Source organism: Choloepus didactylus, chromosome 2 (assembly GCF_015220235.1).
Source record: "Choloepus didactylus isolate mChoDid1 chromosome 2, mChoDid1.pri, whole genome shotgun sequence".
Taxonomy (NCBI): domain Eukaryota; kingdom Metazoa; phylum Chordata; class Mammalia; order Pilosa; family Megalonychidae; genus Choloepus; species Choloepus didactylus.
In genome coordinates this window covers 196,185,844-196,204,018 of record NC_051308.1, presented here as the reverse complement: position 1 = coordinate 196,204,018, position 18,175 = coordinate 196,185,844, and the positions used below count along the sequence as shown (strand labels likewise).

Genomic DNA, 18,175 nt, shown 5'->3' with positions numbered 1-18,175 from the left:
TTTTCAATCACATTCCCTTCCGGTGCACATGAGATCACTCATAATTAAATCAGTGAGCCTAGCTGCCACACAATTCTAAGCCCACCTTGGCTTGAGAAGGATAGTGCATGGACCTTGTGACAGCTTTTCCTTCCCTTAATTTCTAGGTTCTCAGCAGATCATGCCATCAGGTAAGTGGGTCTCACCTGCTCCCAACACCCTCACTCAGGAGCTGCTCCTCAAAAGGCCCTGGGTTTGACCTAGCTGTGCCCCAGCACCAGGCCAGGGCCAGCCCCTAATGACGGCTGCATAACTGCCCCTTCCTACTACCCCCCAGGTCTGGAGCCAGGCTGCCTGGGTTGGGGGGCTGGGACGGCATCCCAATGCTGCACCTTCTGTGAACTGGTCCATGGTGGTGCGGTGTACCAGGCTGCTGAAGGAATCGGTCACGGAGGACTTCTTCCGGTGCCTGGGGAGGGAAAAGGGGCCTCAGGTCATTTGGTGAGGGTGAGAGGGGCCCAGTCCCACACAGCCTCTCCCCTCTCTGCCGCACTCTTTGGAGAGTTCTTAGAGAGGCAATGCTAGCAGGAAGAACCCAAGCTTTAAGGTCAGAAACAGAAGGGTTTGAAATTCTGGCAAAAAAAAAAAAAATCACTTTACCTCTCTGAGCCTCAGTTTCCTCACTGGTAAAATGGGGACAATTAATGCCTGTTTCAATCACAGGGTTGTCTCCCAGTCTGGCTGATGCTGTTCTTGGCAGCTCCCAACCTGTCTGGCCTTTAGATTCCTCTCCTTGGTTCGGGTGTCCTCATGTCCCGCACCACTGCCCCCCTCCTGCCCCCAGCCCTGGCTTCTGCCCTAGCCTCAGATCTTGGTGCCCATTACTGTCCACCCATCTGCAGACAGACAGATGTGACCACACTGCTCTCCCCTGCTTTGAACCCTTATGGCTCTGCACTGCTCTCGGGATGGAGCCTGGGCCCTCAGAGCAGCTTCTGAGATGCACAGGCTCCCACTGCATCTGCTGCTCCTCCCACAGGGCTCTCCAGCCACGGTGAACACCTGGCAACTCCCCCTAATCCAGGGTTTTCTCACCCCATTGGACCTGCTACTGCCTCTGCTTGGAGCCTCTCCTTCCTCCCCGTGCTCTGGCCAGCTCCTAGTCACCTCCTTCAGGGCCCCGCCCAGGCATCATCTCCTCCAGGAAGCCTTTCCACTCCTCCAGCTGGACCCTCCACAACCCCTAAGCATCCCTACATCATGCTGGCATGTCACTGCCTGTGCCTGTCTCCAAACCAGACGGTGCAGACGTCAGAGCAGCCCGGATCTGATGATTTCCTGGGTCAGCAGTGCCCAGCCCAGGGCCTGGCCCGGAGTAGGCATGAATGTGTGCAGAATGATGACTCCGCCTGTGCATGAACACTCAGGGACTCTTAGTTCATTCATTCAAACAGTAATGTGGACGGAGCACCTGTTGCCACCAGGTCCTGCACAGGTGTCTTCTTTGGCCCCACGACAACCTATAAGTACCGCACCCACTTTACAGATGAGGAAAGTCAAGTCCAGAAAGGGACTTGCCCAAGGTCAAAGAGCTAGTAAGTGACAGAGCCAGAATTTGCTTGCTCCCAATCAGGCCTGGTCCCAGGAAGCTACTCAGTGACCAGCTCAGATAACATAGCTCCCAGAGAGGTGCTGACAGGGGACAGCTCTTAGCACTTGGGGACACATCCTCTTAGCCCAAAAGAGCAGCACTACTAGTGGCATTCTAGGCACTGGGATAAGCCAGGGTGACAGAAGGGTGGGCCTCACACCCCTAATCCCTGCCCCCCCTCCACACCCCTGACCTCTGACACAGCGACTGTGCTTCCTTCATCATGTTGCCAGCAAGCAGGATGTCCTGAGGGTCAAACGTCATCATGGCCTGCATCCCCAGGATGGTGGCATACGTCAGCGAGTGGTACATGCTCTCCTTGGTTCTGCCAGAGGGAAGGGGCATGAGGGTGCAGCTCCTAGAACTCCAGAGGTAGCTGGCTCTGCATAGGCCACCTGCCATCACCTCTCCCATTCCACCCACGGGAAGCAGGTCCAGGGAGGGGAAGGGACTTGCCCAACAACTGAGTCTTTCACTGTCACTCAAAAGACCTCAGCTTCCATTCCCAGCTCTTCCTCTTCCTGCTAAGGGACCTGATGTGACCTTTCCTATATGAGCCTCAGTTTCGCATCTGTTTGACAGGGATGGCAACATCCAGGCTGCAGAGAGAACTAAAGATGGACTTGGCAACATGTTGGCACCCAGGCTCTGCCTCTTGCTTTCTGCCCCTACTTCCAGAAGCTGAGCTCTGGAGCTTCTTGTCCGTGAGGTCCCAGCAGAGTCCTCTCCATCCGCAAGCCCCACCCCAGCCAGGCCTTGCCCCCTTCCCTGCTCCCTGGGCCTCCTCACAGGCCTCTCTCCAGCCCATCATCTGATCATGTGACTCTCTGGTTAAATGTGCTCTCTGCACAAAGCAGGCCCTGTCCACCCCTCCACCCTCCCGCCCCTTCTGCTTCTGCACCTGTGATCTGGTCACAGTGACCACACTTATCTTCCCCCAGAAAATCCCACACCTTCCCTCCTTTAGGTCTTTGTCCATGCTGTTCCCTCTGATGGAAACGCTTTTCCCTTCCCCCACATCTCCTTACAAGTCAACTCATCTATAAAGGCCCTCCAATGCCTCAAAAGCCACTGGGCTCCCTCCTCTGGGGTGATGCATCTATAGCTCAGACACAGGTCACGCTGAACTTATACTGGCAGAGGCTGCAGCTCTCTCCCCAGGCTGTGGCACCTCAAGGGCAGAACTTGTATGCGACTGACCCACTGAGCTGAGAGGGCCTCGGGACACACCTGCCTGCCACACTGCCCCGGCACCCCCGCAGCCCCAGGCTTCTCAGCAGAAGGGCACAATAGTTTAATACGTGGAGGGGGCAGCAGTGCCAGGCCATCCCTGTACTCGGAGGAGTCCTTAGGGGACGATAATGGCAGCTTGCCATGTCCCTGTGGGACCGACAAGGGATTGGCTGGTCCCAGCACACCACAGGTGCTGCAGCAGCTTTCACTCCCTTCCCCACATCACCTCATTAATTATTTACAAAATTCCTCAGTGCCAGGCTTGTGCTGGGAACTTTGGAAGAAAGTGAGATGACTCAGGTTTATAGACTGTTGCATTGCAAAAAGCACGTGACTTTACCATTTCCCTCCCTTCCTCGCTCATAAAACATCTTTATAAATTATGTTGCTTTTTTAAACTGGGTGACCCTCAAGTGTTATTATCCTCAGGGGGTCCTTTTTAAAGGAAACAAAGGCTGGTCCCCTCCCTTCCCCAGCCCTGGCAGCTGTCAAGACACCTCCTGGGTCTTTACTGTGACGGCTTAATTTGAGGGCAGAGGCTGGTGGAAAGGCGGTGAGACCCACTGCAGGAGGCCCTCGGACAGGTCGGGATCTTGGCTTTGCCGGTTACCAGCTGTGTGACCCTGGTATATCTCATAGCCTCTCTGGGCCTCAATTTTCTCCTCTGTGAAATGAATGATAACCCTTCTCTGCAGGGCTTGGGAGACTTAAATAAGACAGTCGGGCCATACTGTGATGCCCAAAAAATGTGAGCTCCTCCCTGTCCTGCCAGAGACAAGGGTAACACCCCTGGATAACAACTTTCTCCCTGAGGAGGGGCTTCCCTGGCAGCAACACAACCTCTCCACGACCCCAACCCCCAACCCCAGGCCTCTCCGACTCTCAAGCCCCTGCTTTTTCCTCCTTTCCCACCCAAGGCCCAGAGCTCAGCCCTCCCTGCAGAGCCCAGGCTGGTGCTGGGCCAAGCAAGGGGGACGGCCCCGCCCGGGCAGACAAAGTGGAATTTCTCTTCTGAGGCCCAAGGCCCTGACATGCACCTGCAGCCGGGAATCCTGGCCCCTCCCCAGCCCACCACTGGGAAGCCCCCCAACTCCAGTCTGGGCTGGGAAGTGGGGTACAGAGGTATAACAACCCTCCAGATCTCTGACACCCCGAGTTTAGTTTCCACCTCTCAAAGTTCTAGTTTGCACCTTCAGCTTCCAGTCCCCTCACCCCGAGGTGGCCCCAGCTCTGAGACATGGTGCCCACTGGGGTCCCACCTTCTGGGGTCCAGCCCAGCTGTCAGGTTGGGGAGGGCACTGGAAGAGCCGCCAGAAGAGGGGTCAGCTGAGCCCAGCAGCTCTCGCCCACCCCTCCTCAGCCAGCAGCCAAGCCTCAGGCCCTTGGCAGCAACTTGTCAGGCATCCTGCTCCCACCTTTACCCCCACCATGTGGGCCTCCTTACCCTGTCCCACCCCCCACTACTCCTTCCTGGGGTCCCCACCACCCCAGTCCTCCTCTCCCTCCAGTCTCAGCAGTGGCCCTCCCTGCCCTGGGACCTCATGCCCTGGACCTCTCTGGAACAGGCTTCTCTGGGCCAGAAGGTAGACAGTCTCTCTGTCTCAGCCTCGACTCCTTCATCCTCTTCAATCCTCTCCAACCCTGCCTCCTGGTCCTCTGTTCCTGGTCATGGGCCCCACCTCACTGCCCTCCTCTCCAGCCCAAGCAGCAACCTGGGGGCTCTGCGTTCCCAGCCCACCCTCCCATCACCCTGTCCTCTCACCTCTGGGACCTGCCTCCAGCCAGGCCGAGCAGCTCAGTTCCTCATTCACTGTCAGGCCTTTGCACAGGCTGCTCCCTCTGCCTGCAACACTCCATCTCATCCAGCCTGTCTCAGCTTAAATGTCATTTCTTCCAGGAAGCCATCCAGGGCCAGCTTCCTGGGTATGAGATCTATGTAGTTGCACCTGGCCCCATCCTCGGTTTAATGCTCTGCTGCTGCCGCTAATTGAAATTCTTAACAATTTCCAAAAAAGGGACCTGCATTTTAATTTTGCAATGGACCCTGCAAATTATATAGCTGGTCCCTGACCAGCCCCTTTAACCACATGAGCTGGGGTCCCTGTACTTCCTCCAGCAGAAGTCTCCCCCCACCTCATTGTTATTGCTTATTTTACTGCTTCCCTGCTGGACTCTGAGAACAGCCCCCGTCACGTTCAGTGCTGTGGCCCCAGCACCCAGGACACGGCCGGGCATATGAGAGCACTCAGGAGATGCTGCTGAATGAGCAGGTGACAGCTGCTCATCAGCCTTCATCCCACGGATCACACCTCCAACCTCTTCATCATCACACGGAATGGCTCCACTTCTGAAGGCTTAGATGATGCCACCCACTGTCCCACTGTAACTTCCCAACCTTCCCACTCTGTCCCTCACCACTTCCGCTGCCCCGCCCCCCCTCCTCCAGCCTGCCCTCTCTTCCTGACCTCCAACTTAGCTTCCTCATACCACCCACGCTCCCGTCAAAATACCTCATGCTAAGCCCTCTAAGCATCTGCTGCACCCAGTTAGGAACCCCAGCTCAGGATCCACACAACTGCCCCCATTCCTCCACTGTGCCACCGAGCAACGCCAGAGAAAACCAACCAGCCACAGGCAGCCATGTCCTGAACTGAGGGCCACCAGCCTCAGCCAGGGGCCCATCAGGCTGCTCAGAAAGGCCTTCTCCCCATTCCTCATCATCCCCCCACCAGGATGGCCTCTCCCTCTTGGCAGGCGCCCTTGTCTCTACCCCTGGAGAAATTCCAGGCCATTGCATGGACACACCCTGAACTTCTGCACACACTCCCTCCCCACCCCACCCTGCCACACACACACACACACACACACACACACACACACCACTTATCTCTGCCCACACCCATTTCTACCTCCTTCACTCCCTCTTGCTGGAGGAGGAAGGGGTGAGGCCTTCCAGTCCCAGGTAAGCTCCACCCTGCTCGGCATCCAAGATGGCACAGCGGCCGGGGTGTGGGCAGGGAGCCAAGTGGGCCTGGATTTGAATCCCAGTCCTGCCTCTTATTAACTGTGACCATTTACTCATCAACAAAACTCGCTGAGAAGACAGCGCTTAGGGACAAACACAGTGCTAAGTAAAATAAACCAGAAGCAGAGACAACACTAAAGAAGAGACATATGGAGATGCAGGGGGAGGAAAGCTTGGTAAGCCCAGTTACCAACCCGGGTGCAGACGAGGGATAACAGCCCCCACCCCACCCCGCATAAAATTAGGACAACTAAAGGAGACATTAAGTGTGCAACGACGAACAGCAAGTGAAACAGAACCCCAACTTTCTTTGAAGGCTTAATGCCTACAAATGGGAAGGGGAGGCTGTTTTTATATCGAATGTTTTGTTCTCTAGACCAAGGGTTCTCACTCAACGGGGGTGGGGAGCTAAATTTTGCAAATTGCACACCCTCTGCCAATTTCTGAAACATCTTTTGTTGTCACAGCAGGGGATGGAGTATGTTATTGGTGTCTAGTGCTTTGGGGAGAGCATTAAAATACAAAAGGAAAGATGCTTTTCTAGAATGGGGAAGGGGTTGAGTTAGAGAAGCTAAATGGCTTTATGTGTGATGTAAAAGGTGGCCTCAGAGCGACTGGTTTCTCTGTGGATGCCCCCTTTTTAGGAAGAGGCTATGTTTCCTCTCGGGGGCCTAAGAGTCAGGACCTCTGACAGAGGGTCCTCCTGAAGCAAATGAAGTGATGCAGCCCCTCAAAGTGGAGGGAATAAGGAGGGAAAACCCATCTCAGGAACCCAGTTTTAATATTTTCTTCTGTGCTCTTACTCCCTTCTGTTGGCCCCAAGTCTGAGGGACAGTTTAGAGATAGACCAAGGTGTGGCTCCAGCTTAGCTGGGCTCCAGGAATTAGGGGAAAGGCCAGTGTCTTTGCTTGGGGTGGGCAGGACAGGGTGAGCAGCTGGGGAGGCCTGGGGACAGCCAGTTTCCAGTGGCAGGAGGGTGGCTGTGGTCTGGGGTATGTGGCTGGGTGAGGGACAGGAATGCTGAGATAGAGGGAAAAGGGAGATGAGAAACCTTCCTAAGAGACTGGGAGGGGGACCTGGATGTGGGGTGATTAAGCAGGATGGGGGCCTGGTGTGCCTCAGACTGTGGCCATGTTCTTGCTGCAGACTCGCTCACCCAGCCCTGCCCCATCCCAAGCCCTAGATCCCCTCAGAAGATGGGGGTGAGGTGGGGGGCTGCTACCAGAGGGACTCTTGAAAGACTCCCTATAATCACCATGCCCTGGAACAACCCCACCCCCTCCTCCAGGAGCAGGACAACTGTCCCCCAGGCAGGAGGACGACGGTCAGTTGAGTCTAGAGAAGATGAACAAGTCAGCCTTGTGGATATATGGAAACCAGTCCCCCTACCTCAACATTTGCTTTTCCTTGGGGTTTGAGGAAAGCAGGTGTGGCAGAGGACACCTAGACACACAGAGCTGAAAAGAAGGGAGTTAAGAGAAAGTACAGTGTAGATATGATTAGACCCCTGACCTCCACCCCCACCCAATCCCACAAGTCGTGCAGCCAGGGGTTCACTGTCCAGGCTGGGGACCAGAGGAGTCTTCTCTGGAGAAGCTGAACCACCCCAGATGCTGACATCTGGGTGCCAGCTCTCTTCCAGATTTTCCAAATGTGAATCCCACTAACTAATTAAGTAAGACAAGTTAATTATAAGGCTGTTTGGCATATGGAGCCTTTGAGTGAACTTGTTCTTTAATATGAGCTGCCAGCCAGGGGTCATTGAGCATTTGAGGAAAGCCCACCACAAGAATGGGATCCCCAAACAATTAAAGAGAAGAAGAGAACCTGGAGGAAGCAGAGATTACGTAGGAAACAGGACAAAACATTTTAAAAAGAGATATTCTGAGATAATACTAACAAATACTTATTAGAAAGTTTACCACATACCAAGCATGCCCTAAGAACTCTCAACATTTCAAATACAGACACAAAGATGGTGCACCCAGAAACCAAAAATAAGATCATTGTGGGGTATAATGGTTTGAAGCTATTCGTACACCAGAAAAACATGTTCTTAAATTTAATCCATTCCTGTGGGTGTGAACCTATTGTAAGAAGGACATTTTGATGAGGCTACTTCAGTTAAGGTGTGATCCACCTCATTCAGGATGGGTCTTAATCCCACTACTGGAGTCCTTTATAAACAGAATGAATACAGAGAGAAAGCCTCGGAAGCAGGAAGCTGAGATCAGTGAAACCCAGAAGAGAAGGGAGAGACGCAGACACCGCCATGTGCCTTGCCGTGTGGTAGAGGAGCCAAGGATCGCAGGCAGCCAGTCTTAGGAAAGAAGGCATCACCTTGATGGTGCCTTAATTTGGACATTTTCCTGGCCTCAAAACCATGAGCGAATAAACTCCCATTGTTTAACCTGACCCATTTCATGGTATTTGCTTTGAGCAGCCTAGGAAACTAAAACATGGGGGAAAGAACATTCAGAGAACAATAAGGAACACTAGAAAATCAATCATAAGATTATCAAAAGAAAGAAAAATCAATAGATGAGTTGAATGATAAAGTTGAGGAAATTTCCCAGAAATCAGAAGAAAAATAAAAGATAAAGAAATAGAGAAAACAAAAATGGGGGAAAACAATAAAAGGCTTAGAAGAGGGTCGATTAAAAAAATCCAATAGCTGACTTAAAGCCCAGTAAAGAAAAACAGAACATGGAGGGATCCTACATAAGAACTTCCTAGAATTGAGTCTCCAAATAAAACATACTGACTAAAAAAAGACCTATACCATGGCACATCATTTTGAAATTTCTGATTTGCAGGGATAAAAGAGAAGATCCTGATCATTTTTGGAGAAGGTAATAAAAGGTTACAAAGTAAGGAGAATTAGTGTAGTTCTCGCAGCTATACCAGCTGCTAGAGAACAGGGGGGCAATACCTTCAAAATTCTGAAGGGAAAAATATATTTATGCATCTTTTAGGCAGTTCCTAGAGGACATGGTCTAGAGAAATGAGGAAGGATTAAGGAGAGAAAGACTCAGTATCGAGAAGCAGGCGAGAGGAGTTACAGCTGCGAGTTCCTGGAGACAGCTGGGAGGTGGCGCATAGACCTGCCCGTCTGTTCGGAAGAGGACAGTTGCCTTGCGGGGAAAGGAAAGGGGGAAAGGGGGAAAGGGAGAAAGGAAATATGTTTGAGTATTTTGGAAAAAACTCATGATAGGGAGGTCTGATGGAGTGGTTATGAAGATTTAAGCATAAGTGTATAGAAAATTAGGCAAATGGAAAAAAAAAAAGATAATTATTAACTCCAGAAAAGAAACAACCTACTATACTACTTGTCTCTGCAATGAACAGATTACATAGTTATAATAATGTAAACATGAACTATTGATTTAGCCAAATACTGTGATGTAATGATAAGAAAAGGATGAGAGAAGGAAGCGGGACGGGAGCATGAGAAAGCTAAATCCTTATCTACCAATAGGTTAGGTTTGAAAGTGACAAGTTAAAAAGAGTGAACTTTATGGTATGAGAATTATATCTCAAAAAAAAAAAACTTTAAAAAGTAATAAGTAAGGCAAGAGCAGTATAAGCATATTTAGAAATAAGGCAGTAAATGCTAGAAGAAATGGCTAACCCTCCTTCTTACCCTAAAATGTTCAATAAAGTAGGCAACTCAAAGTCTTTGGTGTTTGGGGGGAGAAAGAAAATGGTTTGTGTTATAGCTGATGGGGAAGAAAATCCAAGTGGATTCAGTGGGAACAAAAAAATCAAAGTGCAAAGTGGCTTCAAGAGCCTAAGCCAGGGGAAGTCACGGTGACCCCGGGGAGGGCCCTGGGGAGGCCCTGGCTGCCCAAGGCTGTGGGATGGGGAGCCTGAGCCGTTTTTATGGACTCTCCAGGGTCACGGTGACCCGAGGGCAGAAGGAGTTCAGTTACACAGGATTCTTCTCTCACACAAGCCCTCTGGTTCTCCGTGACCCGACAGCACCACCCGGACATGCACGCGTGTGCGCGCGCACACACACACACACACCAGCCACCCACCCACCCCCCGAGCTGGACGTGAGCCTCACCTGGGCTTGAGGTAGCTGAGTGCTTCTGAGAACTGGTTGGTGAGGAAGAGGTCCAAGGCCGTCATGCACTGGTCCAGGGCCTCGTGGAGGCTGCTCACAGAAGTCCTGCCGGGACAGACAGAGCATCACCCTGGAGCTCCAACTCCCTCCAACCAGATCAGAGCTTCGCGGGGCCCCACTTGACCTCCCTGGCCGGGCCTGGATGCCTGCCACGAGCTCCTCCAGGCTGCCCACTCCACACTGGGACCCAGGACCAATTCGGATCACCTCTGATGGGTGTGAGGGGGACCGGAAGGGGGTGTCATCTGAGAGTCAGTGGGGAGGAAGAAGGGAGGAGCTGAGGACAGGGGCCAGGGAGGCCTCAGGAATAGATTTATCTTACCCCCCACGAGGGTAAAGGGAGTCTTTGTGGCCCTTTTGACCCATTGGGCTGTGCTGGCCCCTTGGAGAGCAAAGCCCACCCACTAAATCCCACTCCAGCCCCTCTCCTCCTCCTCCTTCTCCAACCCTTTCCTACAGGCCTGAGCTCTAGAACCCAGAGGCACCATCACAATGGGCCGCAGGAGACAGTGGACCTGTAGGAGCTGGGAGGGCCTTTTGTGTAAGTGTCACTCTCCCAGTGCACCCCCAGTACAATATGCCCAACCCCTTCAGTCTGTCTCTTCTTAGCTCTTATCACCTACCGACACTTTATACGTTTTACTTATTTTTTTTATTTGTCTATCTGTTGTATTCACTGCTGTGTCCCCAGTACCCAGTATCTGGTACAGAATAGGTTTTTGATAATATCTTTTAGGTGAATGAATCAAGAGTTATCTAAGACTAGGAGGCAAATCCCTGACCTTTCTGAACCTCAGATTCCCCACCTGAAAAAATGAAAGATGAGACTAGGAGACCCCAAAAAAAGTCCTATTCATCTGGTGGTCTTGAGAACATATCTTTTCAAGGGACTTCTTTTGACTGAGAATGGGTTCCAAAAAGGGCCCTGACTTCACTGAAGGAAGATCCTTTTCCCCAATAGTTTAAAGTCCCTTTCCGCCTGGTAAACTCCTACATCTACTTGGAGGCCCAGCTCCAGTGTTTCCTCCCCTGTGATGCCCCAGAAGATCTTCCCAAGCAAACTAAAACATGTGTCTTGTTCAAAACTGAACTTGTTTGTCCTCCCAACTCTGTCCTCCCCAATTTATGCCATCATGTAAATGACACCCCCAGTTTCTCAAGCCAGAAATTTGATAGTCATACTTGACACATCCCTCTCACTGGCCTCCTTCATCTCCACGCCTGTCGATCTACCTCCTAAACATCTCTCCATCCACCCTCTTCCACGTCCAGTGCTTCTTCCAGTCCAGGCCACTATCATCTTTATCCAGGTCTGTTGGAAGACACCTCCTTCCACTCCTGCCCACTCCTACCCCTTCCTTCCTGTTAGACCCTTTTATTCTATATTTCACGTCCCTTAATTCTCTTCTTTGCCATCTCGTAGACTCTCCTTGCTAGATTCTGAGTAATTTATTTAGATCTATCTTTCACTTCACTAACTCTCTCTTTAGGTGGGTCTGATCTGCTACTTTTCCCATCCACTGAGTTTTAAATTTTGGAGACTATATTTTTCATTTCCTGAAATTCCATTTGATTCTTTTTCAAATCTCCTTGGTCATTTTGGGCAGTATTTTGGTCCTCGCTTATGGCTTCAAGTCCATCTTTGATTTCTTTACACATTTTAAATGCAAATATTTATATTCTATATTCCATAACTCCAGCATTTTAGACTCTCAGGGAACTAATTCTGCTACTTGTTACTTCTTCTGCCCGTTGTTCACGGTGGCCTTTTTCCTTGTGTGCTTTGTAATTTTAGACTGTGAGCTCGTATTTGATCCCAAAGGGACCTTGGGATAAGGATACCTTCCTCCAGAGAGGATTTTCATTTACTTAGGCCAGGTTCCCTGGAGCACTACCACCCTGAGACCACTACCACCCTGAGACCACTTTAAGTTACTATTTTTAGTTTACTATTTCCAGGAGGACAAAGGTAGTGTGAGGGCAAACTAATATTTATAATTTTCTAGGGAGCCTTTTCTCCCCACCAGAGCCATGGCCTCCCTGTGCCTCCCTGTGCCCCACTCTGCTTGCGAGTGGATAATTTTTTCTGGCCACTCCCCCCATTCACGAGGGCATAGCCCTTTAAGAGTCCCGGATTTATGCCAGAAGGGAAGAGAGAGAGAAGGTTAAGTTTCAACTCCTCAGGTTGCGAAGGCCCAAAACCTTGTTTCCCAGCCCTGAGTAGCCGTTAAAACCCAACTTCCATGTTTCTGGCATTTGTAATTACCCCCAAGATTGCTGTGGCCTCATGTAGTTTACCCACATGATTTTACTTCTTTCTTCATTCTTGGAGTGAGGGGATTTCTGTTACTTCATGGGAGCTCAGAAATGCATTTAAAAGGATGTTTGCTGTAACTCATCCAGCCCCTAAGCATTATTCCTTCCAATCCACCCCTTCCAATCCACTTTGGCTGTTATGAGACAGCCAAAGTCATGTTTTAAGCCCAGATCTGATCATGTCACTCCCAAACTTGAAATCCTTCAATGGCTTCCCTTTACTCAGGATGAAGACCAAGTTCCTTTCCATGGCCCGGCCAGAAGCAGCCCTTCCCCCTCGGTCTTCCTTTGTGCCCCCAGGGCTTAGCCTGGTGACTGGCATCTGGCTGGTGCTCAGTCTGTTGGATGAATTAGTGAATTACGCAATCAACAGACAAGCAGTGCTGCCCTGGGCATTAACTCTCGACCCTCACAAAGCCCTGTGAAGTGGATTTGTCACCCCAATGCACATGAAGAGACTGACCCACAGAGGGGAAGTGACTTGGCCAAGCTCACACTCCCAAACTTGGGTTCTAATCCAAGTTTCTGCCTGAGCTTGTGTCCACCAGCACAGTCCTAGGGAGCCCTTAAATCTATCGTCCTGGCCCCTGTCCATCCCCAAACAAGTCCAGAGCCAAGAGCCTGCCTCCCATATCCACAGACGCACCGCCACCACCTCACTGCCACCTAGGAAGAGGTTCCATCCCCTTGGCCTCCCTAGGGAGGAAGGTGCACAGCCTGACGGACAGACAGTGCAAAGGCACCACCTACACCTTGCTTGGCAGCCCCAGCACCTGTTGTGCTTATCAGGAGTGAGGTGGGTGGACAGTGATCTCCCCCCCAGGCTGGGAGTTGCTTCTGAGCAGGCCCTTAGGCTGATTTCCTCCCTCCTTTCCTCCAACAAACACCTACTAACCTCTGCTCTGAGCCAGGTCTGGGGCTCTGGGGAGCAGCAGGTGATGAGAGCTGAGATAGTGGGAACCACAGGTTAGGGGGTTGGGGGCTGAGGGGGCCCAGGGGAGGCCCCTAATCCAGAGGTGGGGGTGGGGCTAAAGGAAGCCCTTTTAGCACTGAGTTGAGGAAAAGACGGAGAAAGAAGTCCAAGAAGGGGAAGCAAAGGGCTGAAGACATAATAGCATGGTTTGGAGGAGGCTGCAGCAGTTTGGCAGAGCTAGAAGACAGAGGCTGGGTAAGGCTAAGTGGAGGCTGGGGATTTTGGCCCCATGCGACCTAGTAATAGCATTAACAACCACCCCATGAACACCAAGGGAATATCACTTCCAGTTATCTAAAATGATGATCAGCATTATCTCACTCAACCCTTCCAGCAGCCCCAGGAGGCAGATGCTCTAGCTGCATTTGACAGATAAGGAAGTGAAGACAAGGAAGACAAGAACCTAGTCTGGCTCCTCTCAGGAGACTCACAGAAGACAGAAATGCTTCCCCCTTAAACAACTGGGCCAAAATTATCCCCCTGCCCCAAACCCGGGAAGTTGACTGAAGCCTCTACTTTTCCAGACTGCCCCTTCAAGGCTTTTCTGCTCCAGGGCACTTTGCTGGGCCCAGGCCACATACATTCCTGAACACCCAAGTGCTGATGGAGGACACATCACTGCACCTTGGGGAAACTGAGGCAGCAGGGAAGCTGAGGCAGCAGGGACTGGGGTGGGTGGGAAAGTGGGAGGGGCTGAGAGGATGCAGCATGCAGCAGGCTGATGACAACTGCCAAGAGCTTTGGCATAGTGGGGGGAGGGAGTCCCTTCCATTCAGAGTCCACCCACGCTGAAGGCCAAGGCAAGAAGGGGACTACTGGAGGGTAGGAGGGGATACCAGACAGCCTGGAGCCACCCTCCTCTTTCCCCTTCCCTCTCAGCACCCTGCTGTGGTCTGCCTAGAAGCTACTCCCTTAATGCCTGATGGGCAGAACCGGGCATAGCTGGGAAACCCTCAGCCCCACTAAGAGCAGAAAACGCCCCCCCCCCCGCCCCCAGGCAGAATAAGGTGAGTGTGGGGCAGTGGAGGTAGTCAGGGAGCAGACTGGAGTCAGAGCTGGCTCTTAATCCCTGCTCCATCTTTTGGGGGAACTGCAACTCAGAGGGGGAATTAACCTGTCCACGGCGATCCAATGCTTTCAAAGTGACCTTTCTGAATTGCAAACTGATTGTGACCCTCCTTTCAAAGGGTTCCCCTTAGCTGTGCCCAAAGCTCCCTCCTGCTGCAACCTTACCACTGAGTATCCTGTGGCATGGAGAGATGTGGCACTGCCTGGTGCAGCATGGCCTTTAAGAGTTTTGAAAGCAAACAGCCCTGGACTCAGGCTGCAACTCTGCAACTTACTTGCTGGGTGACATCTGGAAGGTTCTTTAACCTCTATGAACCTATTTCATCAGTGAAATGGGAATGACAGCACCTCCTCCCAGGTTTGTTTTGGGACTAAGCACAATGGGAAAAACTAGGAATTGTTTTGCGAATGCTATTTTTTCTTAGATTATGTATTTTTATCATTTTCTTTATTGAGCAGCACTGCATTTTTAATGAAATTAATAATTTTTAAAAATTTGAGTGCATGTATCCTAGGACCCAGCAATTCTCCTACATGGCACTCTAGAGAAACACTCACCTATGAAGTGGCAAATGTGAAAGAATATTTACTGTTTGAATAGCAGTGAAAGGCACTGGGAACCACCTCAACATCCTTCAAGAAGCACAGATAAATAAATAAATGGGGGTCTCTGCATATAGTTGTACACTATACATCAGGGAAAGTGGGGGGAACCAGAGCTGCAAGGATCAACAATGCTAAATCTCAGAAACCTAGTGTTGAGTGAGAAAAAAACAACCTGCAGGATGACATGTACTCTGACTCCACTGATATACAATTTTAAAGTAAGAACAAATTTCTTATTCTTTTGGATGTAGACACACTCTAAAAAAATAGAATGGTGGGAAAATAAATGATCAACCCCAAACTCAGGATGGGGATTATCTCTGGAGAGGGAAAGAGGGAGGGGAAAGGGGTTGGAGGGGCATCAACAGGGGCTTCAACTGCCTCTGACATGGTTTATTTCTCTAAAAGAAGAGTATGAAATAAATGAGGTACAATGTTAATCTCGGACAAAGCTGGGTCACAAGGGCATGGGAGTTCATTTTATTATTTGCTACATTTTTCTGAAGGCTTCAAATATTTCATAATTTTAAATTTAAGATTTAAGGTTTGGTTAGTTCATCACTGGCCCACCATGCCCAAGGCTGGGCTGGTGTATCTTTGTTGAGTGACTGAATGAGTGTTGGTGGTGAAAGTGGGGATGGTCCTTCTTCAGCCCTTCTCTGCTCAGACCCTACCAGGATGGCACTTACCAGGGGTGGGGACAGATGGACCTGTGTGGCCTCAAAGAAGCAAGGGACCCCCATGGGTGCACAGGGAAGCAGATATAATAGAAGAAGACTGGCCTGGTCTTTGGTGCTGGAGGAGCCAGCTCTCTGCCCTGGAGGCTTGCAGCTGGAGCCAGAGGAGCCAGAGATTGTCAGGGGGACTCAGACACAGGATGAAAGTGTATAAGGAAGAGGGATGAAAGTGGCTTCCAGCTTGGGAGTCTATGATTTTTTGATAGAAAAACCTGCTACATGCCTGCCTTCTCTCCTGGAAATCACTTTCCTGGACCCAGGAGGGTGGTGCTCAGTCGGGACTGGGAAGAAGGGACTTAATCAGGCACCAGGATTATAAAGACTTCAGCCCAGCTCAGGAAGGGAGCAAGCCAGCCCAGCCTCCCTGCATTTTCCAAAGGAGGGAACAGAAGCCTAGAGAAGGTAAAGGACCTGGCCAAAACCACACAACAAAGATGGTCAAGGCAAGACTCAACCAGGGCACCCTCTCTCAGGCCAGAGCGTTCCCCAGGGACCCAGTGGCCAAGCCCCCCACCTCCCCCTTCTTCAAACCACCCTCCACTCCCCAGCACATAGCAGGCCCTGTAGAAGCCTCCAGCTGCCGGTTGGCACCAGTCTTGTCACCTCCCTGTTCACGTGTCAGCCCTGAGGCCCTTGGCAAATATTGTCACTGGTGGTAAGGTAGGACGGGCACCCCTCCCAGCTCACCTGGCCGGATCTCCGCCCAGCAACCTGTGAGCAGTCAGGGCTTCTAGCAGCCACCCCCTACCCACTGGCAGCTGTCACTGCTGCAGGGGCCCAGTAGGGGTTCTAAAGGGTTCCTGAGGGGGTGAGGAAGGGGAAGGGGAAGCAAGAGAGCCATGTTGATAGTGACAACTCCCACTTTTTACTACCCATAGCTTTGCCCTTTAATTCCCCCAAATATCCCTGCAGATGAGGCAGTGTGGCTTTCCGCTGGAGGCTTTGGCATCAGACAGAGCTGGGTTCAAATCCCAGCCCCCCCCCCCCCACTCCTACCTCTTGGGTGATCGAAGACAAGTCACTTCAGAGCCCTGCCTCAGTTTCCTCATCTGTAATGGGGGTGATAAAAACAGAGCCCACCCGACAGGTGTAAACGCCACGAGGACAGGAAGGTGGCTCTGAATGTGGCTGTTACTACAGCCCCGTGAGAAAGTTGATACCCAGAGGGGGAGTGACCGACCCAGGGTCCCCAGCAACTCCACTCTCCTCGGCCGTTTCCGCAGCCCCCCTCCCCCGCTCCCCAGAGGCGGCGGCGACGGCAGCAGCACCCAGGGGCCCGGGGCGGGGTGGGGGGCGCGGCGCTGCCAGGGCAGGGGGCTGGAAGCCGCAGTGCGGGCCTCGGGGCGAGTGGCTCCGGGAGGCCTGGCGCTGCGCCCGCCCCACGCCCCTGCTCCCATCCCGCCCAGGCCTGCGCCCCCGGGAGCCGTCCCGCGCGCACTTACCCCGGGGGCAGGGCGTCCGGGGCGCCGGCGGTGGTCATCGCGGAGGGGGGCGGGCAGCGCTGCCCCCGCCGGACGCCAGCCGCGGCCCAGGTGCTGCCGCCGTTACCCCGAGCCCGGCGCTGTGCGGCCGAGCCACGGACGCGGCGACTGGGGAGGGGCGCGCCGGGGGCGGGGAAGGCGGCGGGGCCGGGCCGGGCCTAGGGCTGCCCACCCGCGCGCTCGGGCCATGGTGGCCGGCTGCCTGCAGCCGACGGGAGAGTGGGCAGAACCTGGTGGCGGGGGTCTGCCTTCGCCGGACCCGTGCTGGGGAATACACTTCCCCCACCACCCCACCCCAGCTCCACCATACCGCCTACCCTGGACGCACAGCCCCAGGCACTCGCACCCCTCCGTCAGCCTCAACTATTTGAGGCCAGAAAGTTCTTCTCCTAGACCTGAGGTCTATCTCCCTGACACTCTGCCCTCCCCAACGGCTTCCGCCCCGCAGCGGCCCCCACCGGAGCCCCTCATCATCCCGCTCACTCTGGGCTGCAATGATCAGGGGCACATAGGCAGAGGATGGCCCAGTCTTCAGAGCCAGGCTTAGAATTTAATCCCACCCACTTGTCCACTGTGTGACTGGGTTTGCAGAAGGCCAGAAGGTGGGAAATAACAGTTTAGCACTCACTCCTAACCAACAGTCACACTTGCCTTCTAAAATAATCCCCATAACTGCCATTTTACAGATGGGAAAACCGAGGCACAAAGAGTTCATGTGAGCTGCCCAAAGCCATTCCCCTAATAAGTGGCAAGCCAGGATTGGAACCCAGCCCCCTGACTCCAAAATGCACACTCTGGCCCCTTGCCTCCCTGACCCCCTCTCCAGTGCTTGTGTGGGGATCACCCACAAAGCTCCCCAGATGCCTGCTGTGTGCCTGGCCCAGAGGTGGAGTCTAGGAGCAGGGCAGAAGCAGACCTAATCTCCTGGTGGAGAAAGCCACTGGCCTGTGAGGAGTTAACCAGCCACCACCTCCAGG

General features: G+C 52.5%; 1 protein-coding gene across 2 annotated transcripts in view; it reads right to left on the bottom strand.

Annotated features, from left to right (window-relative positions):
- Window positions 1–17,290, bottom strand: part of TTC39A (tetratricopeptide repeat domain 39A) — a 39,046-nt gene extending 21,756 nt beyond the window's left edge. Inside the window, exons 1-4 of one of the 2 annotated variants that reach the window (XM_037827253.1) lie at window positions 17,160–17,290; window positions 9,958–10,062; window positions 1,824–1,955; window positions 372–448 (exon numbers count right to left, since the gene is read on the bottom strand). In XM_037827253.1, the coding sequence (XP_037683181.1) occupies window positions 372–448; window positions 1,824–1,955; window positions 9,958–10,062; window positions 17,160–17,197 (352 nt within the window). In that variant the 5' untranslated portion in view covers window positions 17,198–17,290. The remainder of the gene's footprint in view (window positions 1–371; window positions 449–1,823; window positions 1,956–9,957; window positions 10,063–17,159) is intronic. The other variant, XM_037827252.1, reaches the window with a different exon arrangement.
- Between the last annotated feature and the right edge of the window lie 885 nt (window positions 17,291–18,175).